This window comes from Thamnophis sirtalis, unplaced genomic scaffold (genome assembly GCF_051295495.1).
Source record: "Thamnophis sirtalis isolate CommonGarterSnake01/CBP01778 unplaced genomic scaffold, rThaSir2_p1.2 scaffold_7, whole genome shotgun sequence".
Classification (NCBI taxonomy): Eukaryota; Metazoa; Chordata; class Lepidosauria; order Squamata; family Natricidae; genus Thamnophis; species Thamnophis sirtalis.
In genome coordinates, this window is record NW_028261387.1 from 10,326,465 (window position 1) to 10,338,893 (window position 12,429).

Below are 12,429 nucleotides of genomic sequence, written 5' to 3' on the forward strand. Positions count from 1 at the left end.
TTTGACTCTGAACACAAGAATTCTCAGGATTACATGGCGCTCTACATGGGGGCAGCCCTTGAAGAGTATTCGGAGACTTCAAACTCGTCCAGAATGCAGCCGCGCGAGCGATTGTGGGTGCACCTCGGTACACCCACGTTACACCTATCCTCCGCGAGCTGCACTGGCTACCGATCAGTCTCCGGATACGCTTCAAGGTGCTAGTCGTAACTTATAAAGCCCTTCGTGGTATTGGATCTGGGTACTTGAGAGACCGCCTGCTGCCAATTACCTCCCACAGACCCATTAGATCTCACAGGGTTGGCCTCCTCCGGGTGCCATCTACTGGCCAATGCCATCTGGCTGTTAACCGGGGGAGGGCCGTCTCTGTGGCAGCTCCGGCCCTCTGGAACGAACTCCCCGCAGGGATTCGGACCCTCACCTCTCTCCAGGCCTTCCGAAAAGCCGTCAAAACCTGGCTTTGCCGGCAGGCCTGGGGGTGATGAGTTCCCTCCCCTCTCGACATGTATGGTTGTGCGACTGTTGCCTATTTTTATTATTTGTATTTCGTTTTTATGTTCCCCTTTTTCCCCCTTTTGAATTGTTCGCCGCCCTGAGTCCTCCCGGAGAAGGGTGGCATACAAATAATAAAATTCTATTCTATTCTATTACCTGTGCAAAATTTCTAATGCATTTATTTCCGTTGTTTCATATTTCAGGGTGTTCTGAAAAGAAGGGACCAGATCCAAGCAGAACTGGATTCCAAAACGGATGCTATGTATAATAAGAAGGCTGAAAGTGGCCTGGTAAGCAATTGAGAATAAAATGACAAAAATTGTCTTGCTATAATTCAAATCTAGATTACACCGCAGGTTGTTATCGCTTCCCCCCCCCCCCCCCAACGTAGTTGCATTCCCATTATGTTCTTTACGAGCCACTCAAGGCTGCTATCCTTTTGGCAGATTTGTAGGTACATGGAGAAAGTCAACCTTGAATGTTGCCCTACAATGACAAAGAAGCTGTACAGAGACAGAATGTGGAGTTGAGTAATGTACGTGTTCTGAAAAAGCAGTTGGCAGAGTCCTCAGCCCACACTCTGGATCGCTTTGGAGGAAAGATTGAAGACCATCTGTTAAATATTCCTCTGCCCACAACATTCTCCCTACTGATAAAATGTGCCGTTATAGGATGGGGTTGGCTTAGTCCCTGTCACAAGGCACCCACAGAAATGGCTGTTGCTGTCAAAATGACAAAAACAGCATCATGTTTCAAGCTTTTACAACGATTTGGTGCATCATCCAAACATTGCAGTGTCTGTTAACAAAAGAGTTGGGGACATCATAATATTGCCTAAATCAGTTTAACCCCTTACAAGCCTCCACTCTGGTTTGTAAGTATGGAGGATTTATTGAGACCTGCTATATGATTCTATAGCAGTGGTAGGTTTCAAAAATTGTTCGAACCTACTCTGTGGGTGTGGCCTCCTTTGTGGGAGTGGCTTGCTGCCCATGTGACCGGATAGGAGTGGCTTGCCGCCCATGTGACTGGATATGAAGATGCCAACGACACTTGTCAGAACCACCTTAAATTACCAAACACACAGCACTGGCATGCATAAGAATATGATGTAAACTTGTTTTTTAAAAGGCATCTTTGGTTTGCGTTAAAACAACTTCAACACACGCAATGTTCGGATTGCACCACAAACGCAGTAGTCATCCTTACCTTTCACAGAGGCACCGAGTTTTATAAATATGAGCATGATAGTGTAGAATAATCATATCTAAGGACCAGTGGTGGGTTTCAAAAAATTTTGGAACCTCTTCTGTAGGTGTGGACTGCTTTCCGGGTCCACTGGTGGAACCTCTTTTAACCGGTTCTATAGATTTGACGAACCGGTTCTACCGAATAGGTGCGAACTGGTAGGAACCCACCTCCGATTCTATATTTCTCAATGATAATACCTGGCAGTCCTTGACTTTCGGTCTTTTTAAGAATCATTTGAAGTTATGCTAGCTCAGAAATGGTGCTTTACAGTAAACCATTTCCAATGTTGTAACATGGCGTGCCAATCACCACCTCTGCAGTCATGTGATCTGGGTGCTTGGTCACCTATTCACATTTATGATTGGTTGCCAGGTGCCCTGAGATCATCATTGGCAATCTTCTCTGCTGGCTTCCCCAGAAAATAAGTGGGGAAGCCAGCAGGAAGGTTGCAAGCTGCTGCCACCTGCTGAAGGATTTCCCCTCTTCTCCATAGAGTGTGTGGGGAAAATCAAGCTGGATAAAACAAAGCTCAGATTTTAAGGATCCATTTTGTTTCTCCAGCCGAGTGTGGGAGTTCCCTTCTCCCCAGTTGTCAGAACAGACGAGAGGAAGCAAGGTTTCACGTAGCAAATTAACGTATAGATTTTTTTTTAACCCTAAGATATGGGGATAGCTACTACTTTGATTGAAAAGATTTGAAAAGTTGTATACTGTTGCTCTTTAATTTCACTGTAAAAATAGGACAAGCTGAATATATTAATAGATAGTAGAAATACACCGAAGGGAGGAGTAGAGGGATAGAAGAAAGAGGGGTAGAGAGGGTGGGAGAGAGGATGGGAGGGAGGGGGAGAAGGAAGGGAGGGAGTGTACTGGGAGAGAGGAGTGGTAGAGGGGGAGGGGAAGTAGGGTAGAGGGGAAGGATGGAGGGAAGATGGAAAGTTGGAGGGGGGCGAAAGAAAGGGTGTATGGAGGGTCGAAGAGGTACATTGGGTTTCTATTTTGGGGGGTATTGTTGACAAGAGGAATGGCTGTGTTTATTGTTTAATGTTATATGGCCCCGGTTATGCACAGTATATATGTGACTGTACGAAATGAAAATGGAAAATAAAAACACATTTACAACGAGAAAAAGAAAAGATTTGAAAAGGAGGCTGAATAAATTCTTTTTTAAAAAGATTTTTATTAACAAACATGTAAAATACACACACACACACACACACACACACACACACACACAAATTAGACGTACACCACATTTATACAATACAATACGAATAGGAACTTCCTGTTCTTTATAACAGCAATCATCAATCGATACCGCTCACCTTATATTATTTCCCCTTCTATTGTATTTCATTTGGATTTCACCATTCTTAACCCTCTTATTTTACTCATAACTATTATTTATTGAGTTTTGTTATATTCCTTCATTGATTTTTGTTTCTTTCCTCCATCCACCTATACCATTTATCCCATATCTGGTAGAATTCTGATTCTTCTTTTCCCTGGATTTCTTTAGTTAGTTTGTCCATTTCGGCACAGTCCATAACCTTTCTTATTATTTCATCTTCGCTTGGAGTTAATTTGTTTTTCCATTTCTGGGCAAAGGCAATCCTTGCCGCCGTAATTATATGTAATATTAAATACTGGATTTCTTTTTTGTATTTCGCAGACATAATTCCTAATAAAAAAAAAAACTTCAGGTTTCCATTCTATTTTAACCCCTGTTATTGCCTCCAGCCAATTTTTGACCCTTTTCCAAAAAAATTTAATGGATGCTGAATAAATTCTTAACTGACAGGTCTAGGGGGGGCTGTTAGGCTTAAAGTCTCAATTGAATTTCTAGATTCTGGACAGAGCATATATCTGATATGGCAAAAATAACTTGCCAACAACTGTAAAGGATCCAAAGGATAGTTTGATTGATCCAAAGTTTGCAGGCTATATTAAGTCTCTTGCATATAGAAGTGCCAAGAGCAACAGACAGAAGGTCACATAAGTCTTATTGAGGAGGTTGATAAAAGCATGCCCACATACGTTCATTTAATTCTGCCCAACTCCATAACATCCTAATCATCATGCAATATTAACAGTACTAAAAACAAGAAAAACACAGGTTCCGAAAAAGAAAGTAATTAGTTCACAGGAAATTCTTTTTCTGTATATGCTTTTTTCCCCCTCGTTTTTACCAGATATAGAGAGAATTGGTTTACAACTTATAGGAAAGCCAAGGAAGATACAGGTATCTCTCGTGGTATGAAAACATTAGAAAAATATTTCTGGAAAGGGAAAATCGCAATTTATGATAACCAAGTTGAGCTAGGCCCTTCAGTTTTATTCTAAAAAGTGGACCTAGCCAAAAGGAACAAGGAAGTGTAGCAGCAAATGTCTTTGAACTTTGTCCCATCTTCAAGGCATGAACTTTGATTTTATTAGCAGTGGCTAACAGCTGTTAGTGAACAGCTTAGATTGACATAACAAAAAAACAAATCCATGCTGAAGGATCTTAGGGGAGAGGCATCTACGAATTTAACAGTAAAATGCAGCAATATATTACTATAGTTACGTATATGGTGGTTTTGAAACAAATACTAACGCCTCAAAATTGATAAGCTTAATTTGGACAATTAATGTAGAACAGATACAAAAAAAAGGAAACTCATTTTTGATCGTGTTATTTCAGGATCAGTTGCCAGCTAAGCTTTTGGCTCAATTAATCTGATAATTAGAGATATAAGGACAGTTAAGTATAATTTGCATTCCTAACTGGCAAGCTAAAACCAAGACCTAAGTTATGTAATGGATTAGGGTGGTTCATGCGGTAAGACGCTGAGTCAAAAGACCAATGAGAGATCAAAACTTCAGAGGTTCAAAACCCGAGAGCAAGCTGTATGATGGAATGCGCTCCCATCAATTTACCCTAACAATTTGAAAGCATGTAAATGCAAGTAGATAAATAGGTACCACTTTGGAGGGAAAATAACGGAGACACAATAGGGGGCCCCCTCAGGTGTCCCCTGGGCACCGGTGATGTCACCAGCTAATCCTTTCAACCTGGAAGCACCTTGGTATGTGCTTCCGGCACAAATGTTTTAAGTAGTAGTAATAGTAGTTATATAATTGCATTTTAATTTCAATATTTCTTCAAGACTTCAGCATAAATAGTTATATCATTTTGTCTTTGTATTGTAATAAAAATGAGGAGTAGTTTAGGCGGAGAGGACAATACTGACAAAACATTATTCAGTGATTAGGGCCAAATACTACCTTCGCTTAATCTTAATTTGCTAAATAAATGGCATAGTTGGCTTCATAAGTTGCACTGAGCCATAAATTAAAGATCTACAATGCAACATCCATAGGCACTATATTCTCAAGTGCACTGCTCGGAGAGTCCAAGCATGGGTTAACACAGCCTATCTGCCCTTGGACTGAGTGACGTTTTTCTGTTGACCACGCCTCCCTTTGCCTCTGTATGCTCAGTTTGAAAACTCAGTCCGCCCGTTGGGACTGTTTTGGGAGTGCTCCAGTCCAAGGTCAGATAGGCTGGAGATTTTTCCCACTTTGGACCACCGTTATACCTTGAATTTGGAAAGCTGATAAATTTGCAAGTGTGCAGGTTTGATTCTAGCTGAGAGGCCATCCGGGCTTCCCCTGACTCCGCTGGTCACAGGCGCCTCAGGGGACTGTGAGCCGCTTGTCCAGCGGCTGCTGACGAGCGATGGGGGTGGTGGGAGACTCACAGGTCACCAGTCGAGCTCCCAGCCCCAACCGCTGCTCAGGGAGGCCTTGCAGGCGTATTTCCCACAAACCTCATAGACAGCATGAAAGGCACCCAAATTAAATGTGCTTTGTTAAAAGGTCCTTTGAAAATTAGCAAAATTTTGGGTGACGCTTGTTAAGTGGATCCCTGCAGGTGTTAAGTTAGTAACACCGTTGTTAAGTGAATCTAGCTTCCCCACTGACTTTGTTCATCAGAAGGTCACACAAGATGATCACATGACCCCGGGACACTGCAGCCGTCATAAATATGAACCAATTGTCAAGCATTGCCAAGGATGTTCCAACGATCATAACTGTGAAAAATGGTCATAAGTCACTTTTTTCCAGTGCTGTTTTGGAAGGGGCACTAAATGAACTATTGTTAGTCGAGGATTACCTGTAAATGCAAGCCAGTTGTCAAGTACTCAGATTGCAATCACTTGATTGTGTGTGTGTGTGATGCAACAATCATAACTTCGAGAATGGGTCATAAATCCCTTTTTCTGAAGCCATCATAACTTCGAGATATTGTTAAATAAACAATCTTAAGTCAATGTAAGTCGGTATATCAAATAATTTAACAACCGGTTCTCTGCCCTAATGACCAGCAGAGTAGGTGGGGCTCAGTGGTCATGTGACTGGGTGGGCATGGCCAACTCAACGTCACTCAGGTCGTTGGGCGCTTCGCCTTAGCTGTTACAATGTAATAAGGGTTAACCAGAGAGGCAGTTTCTGTAAGCAGGTCAATAAAGATTAGGCTAGAAACAACACCAGAATGTTTCCTTCCTGCCTTCCTTACAGGATTAGCCCTGTAAAGTGGGGAAAAACAAAAGGAGATTTCTTCCAACAATCGGTTCTCTCAACTACTTAGAAAGTTACCAACCGATTCTCCCGAATAGGTGCGAACTGGCTGAATCCCACTACTGATTCCATCCCCTAATTCATGTGGTTTGAAGAAGAATCAGAGGTTGCAATAGTATGTGGGAAGTCAGAGCAAACAGCTGTTGCCTAGGGAACAATAAGATAATAGACAGTATATAGCCCACAGCAGCATAGTGGTTAGAGCAAGAGACTCAAAAGAAACTTTCCTAAGTTCTCAGGCTGTAAAGGTGATAGTGGGAGAATTTTACTTTCAGACTTTCAACATTCTATTATAATAAAATAGAATTAGTTTATCTGGTCACATTTCCCATCTGGTCTATCTGACAGGCTAATAGATGCTGTTTATAGACATCAAGGAGAGTCATGTAAGGCTGGTGAAAACTACTGGTTGAAAATTCTAGAAAGTATAATCCTAATTCATTTAAAAGTGAAGAAGTTGGAAAACACCAGGTGTTATCGATTAGTGTGAAATCTCTCATATCCCAAATTGAGGATCCATTTGGAGTTCCATTCCTGTCCTGACTATATTTGATAACAGTTTATTCCCTGGCGCAATAAGCATCACTTCATCACTTCCTTTTTTTCTTATGGCAAAACAAAACAAAAACTACAATTTAATTTGCTTACATCTGAGTGGATATGGGTAGAATTGGAGTTCGTGCAAGCATTATGGGCAACATCCAATATAGTCATATACATGTAGTGAATTCTTTCACATTTTAAATATTATGATATAGGCACTTCATTTTTAAACAACTGTGTCAAGAAAGGTGGTAAAATGGAGCAAAACTCATTTAACAAATGTCTCACTTCAGTGTTGTGACTCAGCAGAAGTCTCCTGTGAGTCTTTTCGGGATGCAAGATTAACAATGCAGCTGGGGCTCGTTAGTGGCGTCTTCTGGTGATAAAAGGACGGATGGTGCCACGCCCTGGTTGCAGGAGTCAACGTTCAACGTTCATTGATCATCGGTTGTGGTTTATTTGTGAGAGACACTTGGAGAAGTGATTGGCTTTCTGTAACCCTGATTCAAGGAGACACTTGGAGAAGTAAATTGTTTTGTAAGAGTTTTGTTTTGTATTCTGTTATCTTCTCAGAGTCTTTATTTATGTTTATTTTTGGGCTCGCAGCCAGTCTGAGCCGAGAACTGATAAAGTTCTTCCCTTTTACGTTTGTCTGCCTGTCGTCTGTTAACGAGCGAAGGAGGGGGGACAGAACACTTAAGAATGTAAATTTTGGCCTCAATTATGGTTGTATGTTGTGGACTACCCATGGAAGATGATACTTCCTCTCCATATTGCATATGGGAAGTCTACAGCCCCTTACAAGATAACAAATGTGGAGATGGGAATATACTTTTTTTTTAAATCCCTCCATTCCCCACTTTCCCTTACTTGGAGTGCTCTTTGGTTGTTTTTTATGAATTTTACACAACTGTCCAGTTGACTTCACCTCTGAAAACTGAGACCTAGAAATTATGCTGACAGTGAATGACATGGTCCCAAATTTTGTTTGAAGGGCATTTGTGCAAAATAGAGAGAATTGCAAAGATGAAAATGCAATGCAGTGCATTGTCTTTGAATTGGACATAAAATTGACCTTATGGAGAGTACAACTGTGATTTCTAACGAAACAGTTCCGATTAGAATTGTCGTGGAAGAAATATAATAGCTCTATTCTTGAAGTCCATAATATGGGTTTGTTTGCTTTTAGGATCTTTTGTCTGCTATCAACTTTCTTTCTTTCTTTATACCCGTAAAGTGTTAACATTGATAGATTATTGAATTTGGATCAAAGATACCATAGTTCAGAATCCTAGCTCAGACATGAAAGTTTGGGAGTAATCCCGGGTTAATACAGGAACCTGGCTCAAGCTTTCAGTATCGCTTATAATTTCTGGAATAAATTAGTAGCATGATTTGAGAAGGCCAGGATTGCGAACAAATCCCGTCTCTGATGGTGGAATGTTGCGCAGGCAGAAATTCAGCTGAAGTTCCTTAACAGATGGGGGCCACAGCAAGTCTCTTCAGCAAGATGGCACCACAGATACCCTGGGCCATGCCGTAAAGGTCTTTAAAGGTAATGACCATTACCTTGAATTGGACAGAGAAGCAAACTTGTAACCAATACAGCTCACACAATAACAGTGTTATATGCATCTTCCTACGGTCCAGAATAGTCCATGCCACTGCATTCTATACTAGCTGTAGCTTCCAAATTCTTTTCAGGGGTAGCCCCATGTGAAGCACATTGCAGTAATCCAACCAAGAGATGACCAGAGCATGAGTGTCCTTCCTGCAAAGGACCAGGTAATCTGAAATTCAACGAAAAGTTATATCACAAGCAGTGATGGGTTGCAGGCAGTACGCCCCGGTATGGGTGTACTGGAGCCTGCCCGGAGTACCGAGTACTGTTCCGGTACAGCGCTCTGGAGGGCCCACCTGTCTGCCCTCGCTCCTTACCTGTGTTTAAAGTCTTTGGTTCTTCTGCGCACGCGCACAGCACATACAGCACCTGTGTGACACTCTGCTGAGCAGCTGGAGGCTCGCAGAGGCGTCGCTGGACAGTAAGACACATATGCATGTTGCGCGCATCCATATGGACAATGCCGGGCCCGTTCCAACCATACCGGTTGGAACGGGATCCGGAACCCACCACTGATCACAAGGGAGAGACAGATCTAAGCAGGCTAAACAAGGAAAGCTTCATTTATTTCATTCTGGAGTCATTCCTCCAAGCCAGTGAAGAAACCAGAGGTGCTCAAAGGACTTGGTTGTGCAGCTGTTTCATGCTCGCTCTAACCATGGTCATGCCCAGAAAATGCGCTCTACATGGGGCAGCCCTTGAAGAGCATTCGGAGACTTCAGCTCGTCCGGAATGCAGCTGCGCGAGCGATCGTGGGTGCACGAGCCTTCATGGTATTGGACCTGGGTACTTGAGAGACCGCCTGCTGCCAATTACCTCCCAAAGACCCATAAGATCACACAGGGCTGGTCTCCTCCGGGTTCCGTCTACCAGCCAATGCCATCTGGCTACCACCCGGGGGAGGGCCTTCTCTGTGGCAGCTCCGGCCCTTTGGAACGAACTCCCCGCAGAGATTTGGACCCTCACCTCTCTCCAGGCCTTCCGAAAAGCCGTTAAAACCTGGCTGTGTCGGCAGACCTGGGGTTGATGAGTTCCCTTCCCCTCTCGATTTGTGTGGCTGTTGGTTATTTTTTAAATGCTTGTATTTGTAGTTTTGTGTTTCCCTTTCCCCCCCTTGGGTTTGTGCGCCGCCCTGAGTCCCGCTGGGAATAGGGTGGCATATAAATAAACATAAGCCTAAACCTAAACCTAACCTAAATTTCAGACCTTGAAGACCTCATCCAGGCCAGATCTTCAAAGATGCTTTGAGGAGTAGATCCAAAGGAGATTAAGAACAATAAATTGCATTGTACAAGTCCAGACAGAGTTGGCAGCTGGGAAGTATGAGATTCTAAAGGAGATTTCTACCTTCATACTGGGAAAAAGCTAACCTGCTCGATTTTTGACAGTCCCGTTGTTCTTAAAAGCCAGGAGCCCTGCCAGGAAACAAACAAACTCTATAGGGACTCACTGTTGCCCTTTATGAACTAAGAGTGCCTCTACAAGAGAAATAACACTCCACTGCAGCTGCAAACAATAGGAGGTAGTCAATAGCAATAGGTAAGCAGTAAAGGAAATCTCGTCAAGCATTACTTATCTGCTTAGTGACAGATCATTGATAAACTTCTAAGGAACCCCATAGTTTCCTAGAGGAAAATAGGTTGGAGAAAAGGTGATCCGACTTCATTCTTGGAACAGAGCATTATTGTCAGGCTTGCAATTATATTCCTTTTAGAATTTTGGCCTGCCACACTTTCTCTTATTCCAATATGCTGTTTCTTTAGTATAGTTGATGGGAGGGGGGAATAGACAGGAGTAGGATTGTGGGATGTATTGTTTTCATTCTTTACTAGAAGCCAAGGTCATCCTTTGTTTCCGTACTTCTGACACCTGACCGGAAGCAGCTGGGTGTGGATGCCAGCGTGGAAGAAGAAGATTGGACCATGTGATGGATTGTGGGTGTGGGGACAAGATCATGAACTTTTAACTGGGTGGGATTCTGATGTCGTTTCCATTATAGGGATTTCATAGCATGATGCCAAACATGTCTGTCTTATTAAATTGGAACCTTAAGGATAGTTTTGCCTTGGTCTCTGATTTAATTCTGCATGATATTTGGAACGCTGACAATTATGTTATGTTGCTATTAATGTACCACTCCTGATATTGATATTTTCGCCAAACTTCTTAACTTTCCTCTAATGTGTTTTGTATTTAGTTGCCTGAAGAGATTGGAAAACTTGAAGACAAATTAGAATGCGCCAATAATGCTCTGCAAGCGGATTGGGATAGATGGAAGCACAGCCTGCGTCTTGATATGAAATCAGCATTTGGCAACATGGCAGAAAATAATCTCCGCTATTATGAAGAGGTAAAACAGCTTTTTAAAAACAGCATCCAATTTGTGTGATGCCTCTATATAGTTTTGGTTCTAAAAAGAAGTGTTTAAAAATAGAGCTGTGTCTTTGTTTTCTTAGATGCACTTCATAGTCAGTTGTATATACACATGCAAACACACACACATATTGCTTTTAAGTTCTCTATCAACAGAGGGCAGTCTTGATTTAAAAAGCACAAAGGATCTCTATTTATACATTGAATTCTTCGCTTAGTTCAAGGAAGCCTCGAGGTAGGAGACTTTTGCTGCCAGATCTGATCAGCAGATTAATCCCCCATGCTTCAGATGATGAGTCAGAGGGGCAATTTTGAATCAATAGAGACAAATTTTAATCAGCATTAAAAATTAGAAAGTAGCCTGCAGATTCACGGTAGAGTTACCATCTGCCTTGCCTTCATATTATCAAGTTAATCAAGTCTTCTTGGTCCTTAATCTACTCACAAAGTAAAATTTCCAAAATACTAGAGGATAAACAGTTTTCAAGTCAGCAAGCAGGGGTGGGTTTCTCGCCCCGTTCCAACCGATTCGGTTGGAACGGGGCCGGCGGCGTCCTCGTGCACACGCGCGATGCACGCATGCGTACTAGCGTCTGCACGACGCTCCAGCTGATCCTGGAGGATTGCGCAGGTGCTGTATGCGTCCTGCGCATGCGTAGAAGCGCAGAACTCGTCGAAACCGGGTAAGGACCGTGGGCAGGCGGGCGCGCCCTTCGCCGTTCCCGGAAGTTACTTACTTCCGGGTTCGCCGACCAACCGGTTCGCAGGGACCGCCGCGAACCGGTTGAAACCCACCCCTGTCAGCAAGGGTATATAAATGAGAGATACGCTACTTTTGATTTCCTTGTTTATGTACCTTGTATATAAACCAGCAATCTGGGTTATTGGGAACAAGCTATGTGTCAGTGGGACAAACGGTTGCTTTATTCACACTTTCCTGCAAAACCAGCCCTTAAACCAGCCAGAAATCAAAAGCGGCTTATTATTCTGTACTTGTATAGCCAATATAATGAACAAAGAAGAAAGGGATTATAGATCAGTTTCTAATAGTAACTATCTTAAAAGGTCGACTGTAATTTTCAGTAAAATTTCATTATATTCCTAATTATGGATCCGATCCACTAAACTACAGTTTGCCTCTTTGGGTATTTATTAATCCAGTGTGAAATTCTAAAAATATAAAGGGGAGCTACTCGTTTTACAAATGAAACTAAACAACCTCCAGCATATTTATTGACACCCAGCTAGGTTCAGGCATGTTCTTATTATGCTGCAGGTTTCCTGCCCTACAGATTTATGCTCGGCATGGTGGCTGAGAGGCATTTGCCACTCCTTCGCCTAAAGTATGGTTGCAACTGGATTGTTTGAACAAATGAACCCTCCTCCGTAGAATGCCTGAATGACCTTTCCTAGTGTAAAGCCACCTAATTTCATATTATAACACACATCCTATGGGTTTGTTTCTCATTAAAGAATATTGTTCTTTTAACAATCCTGTAGCATTTCGTGTCACTATCTGACGT

The 12,429-nt window shown here is 42.4% G+C and overlaps 1 protein-coding gene across 1 annotated transcript in view; it reads left to right on the forward strand.

Annotated features, from left to right (window-relative positions):
* Window positions 1-12,429, forward strand: part of SNX7 (sorting nexin 7) — a 71,907-nt gene that overhangs the window by 42,622 nt on the left and 16,856 nt on the right. Inside the window, exons 7-8 of the mRNA XM_087719295.1 lie at window positions 699-785; window positions 10,731-10,883. Of these exons, the coding sequence (XP_087575421.1) occupies window positions 699-785; window positions 10,731-10,883 (240 nt within the window). The remainder of the gene's footprint in view (window positions 1-698; window positions 786-10,730; window positions 10,884-12,429) is intronic.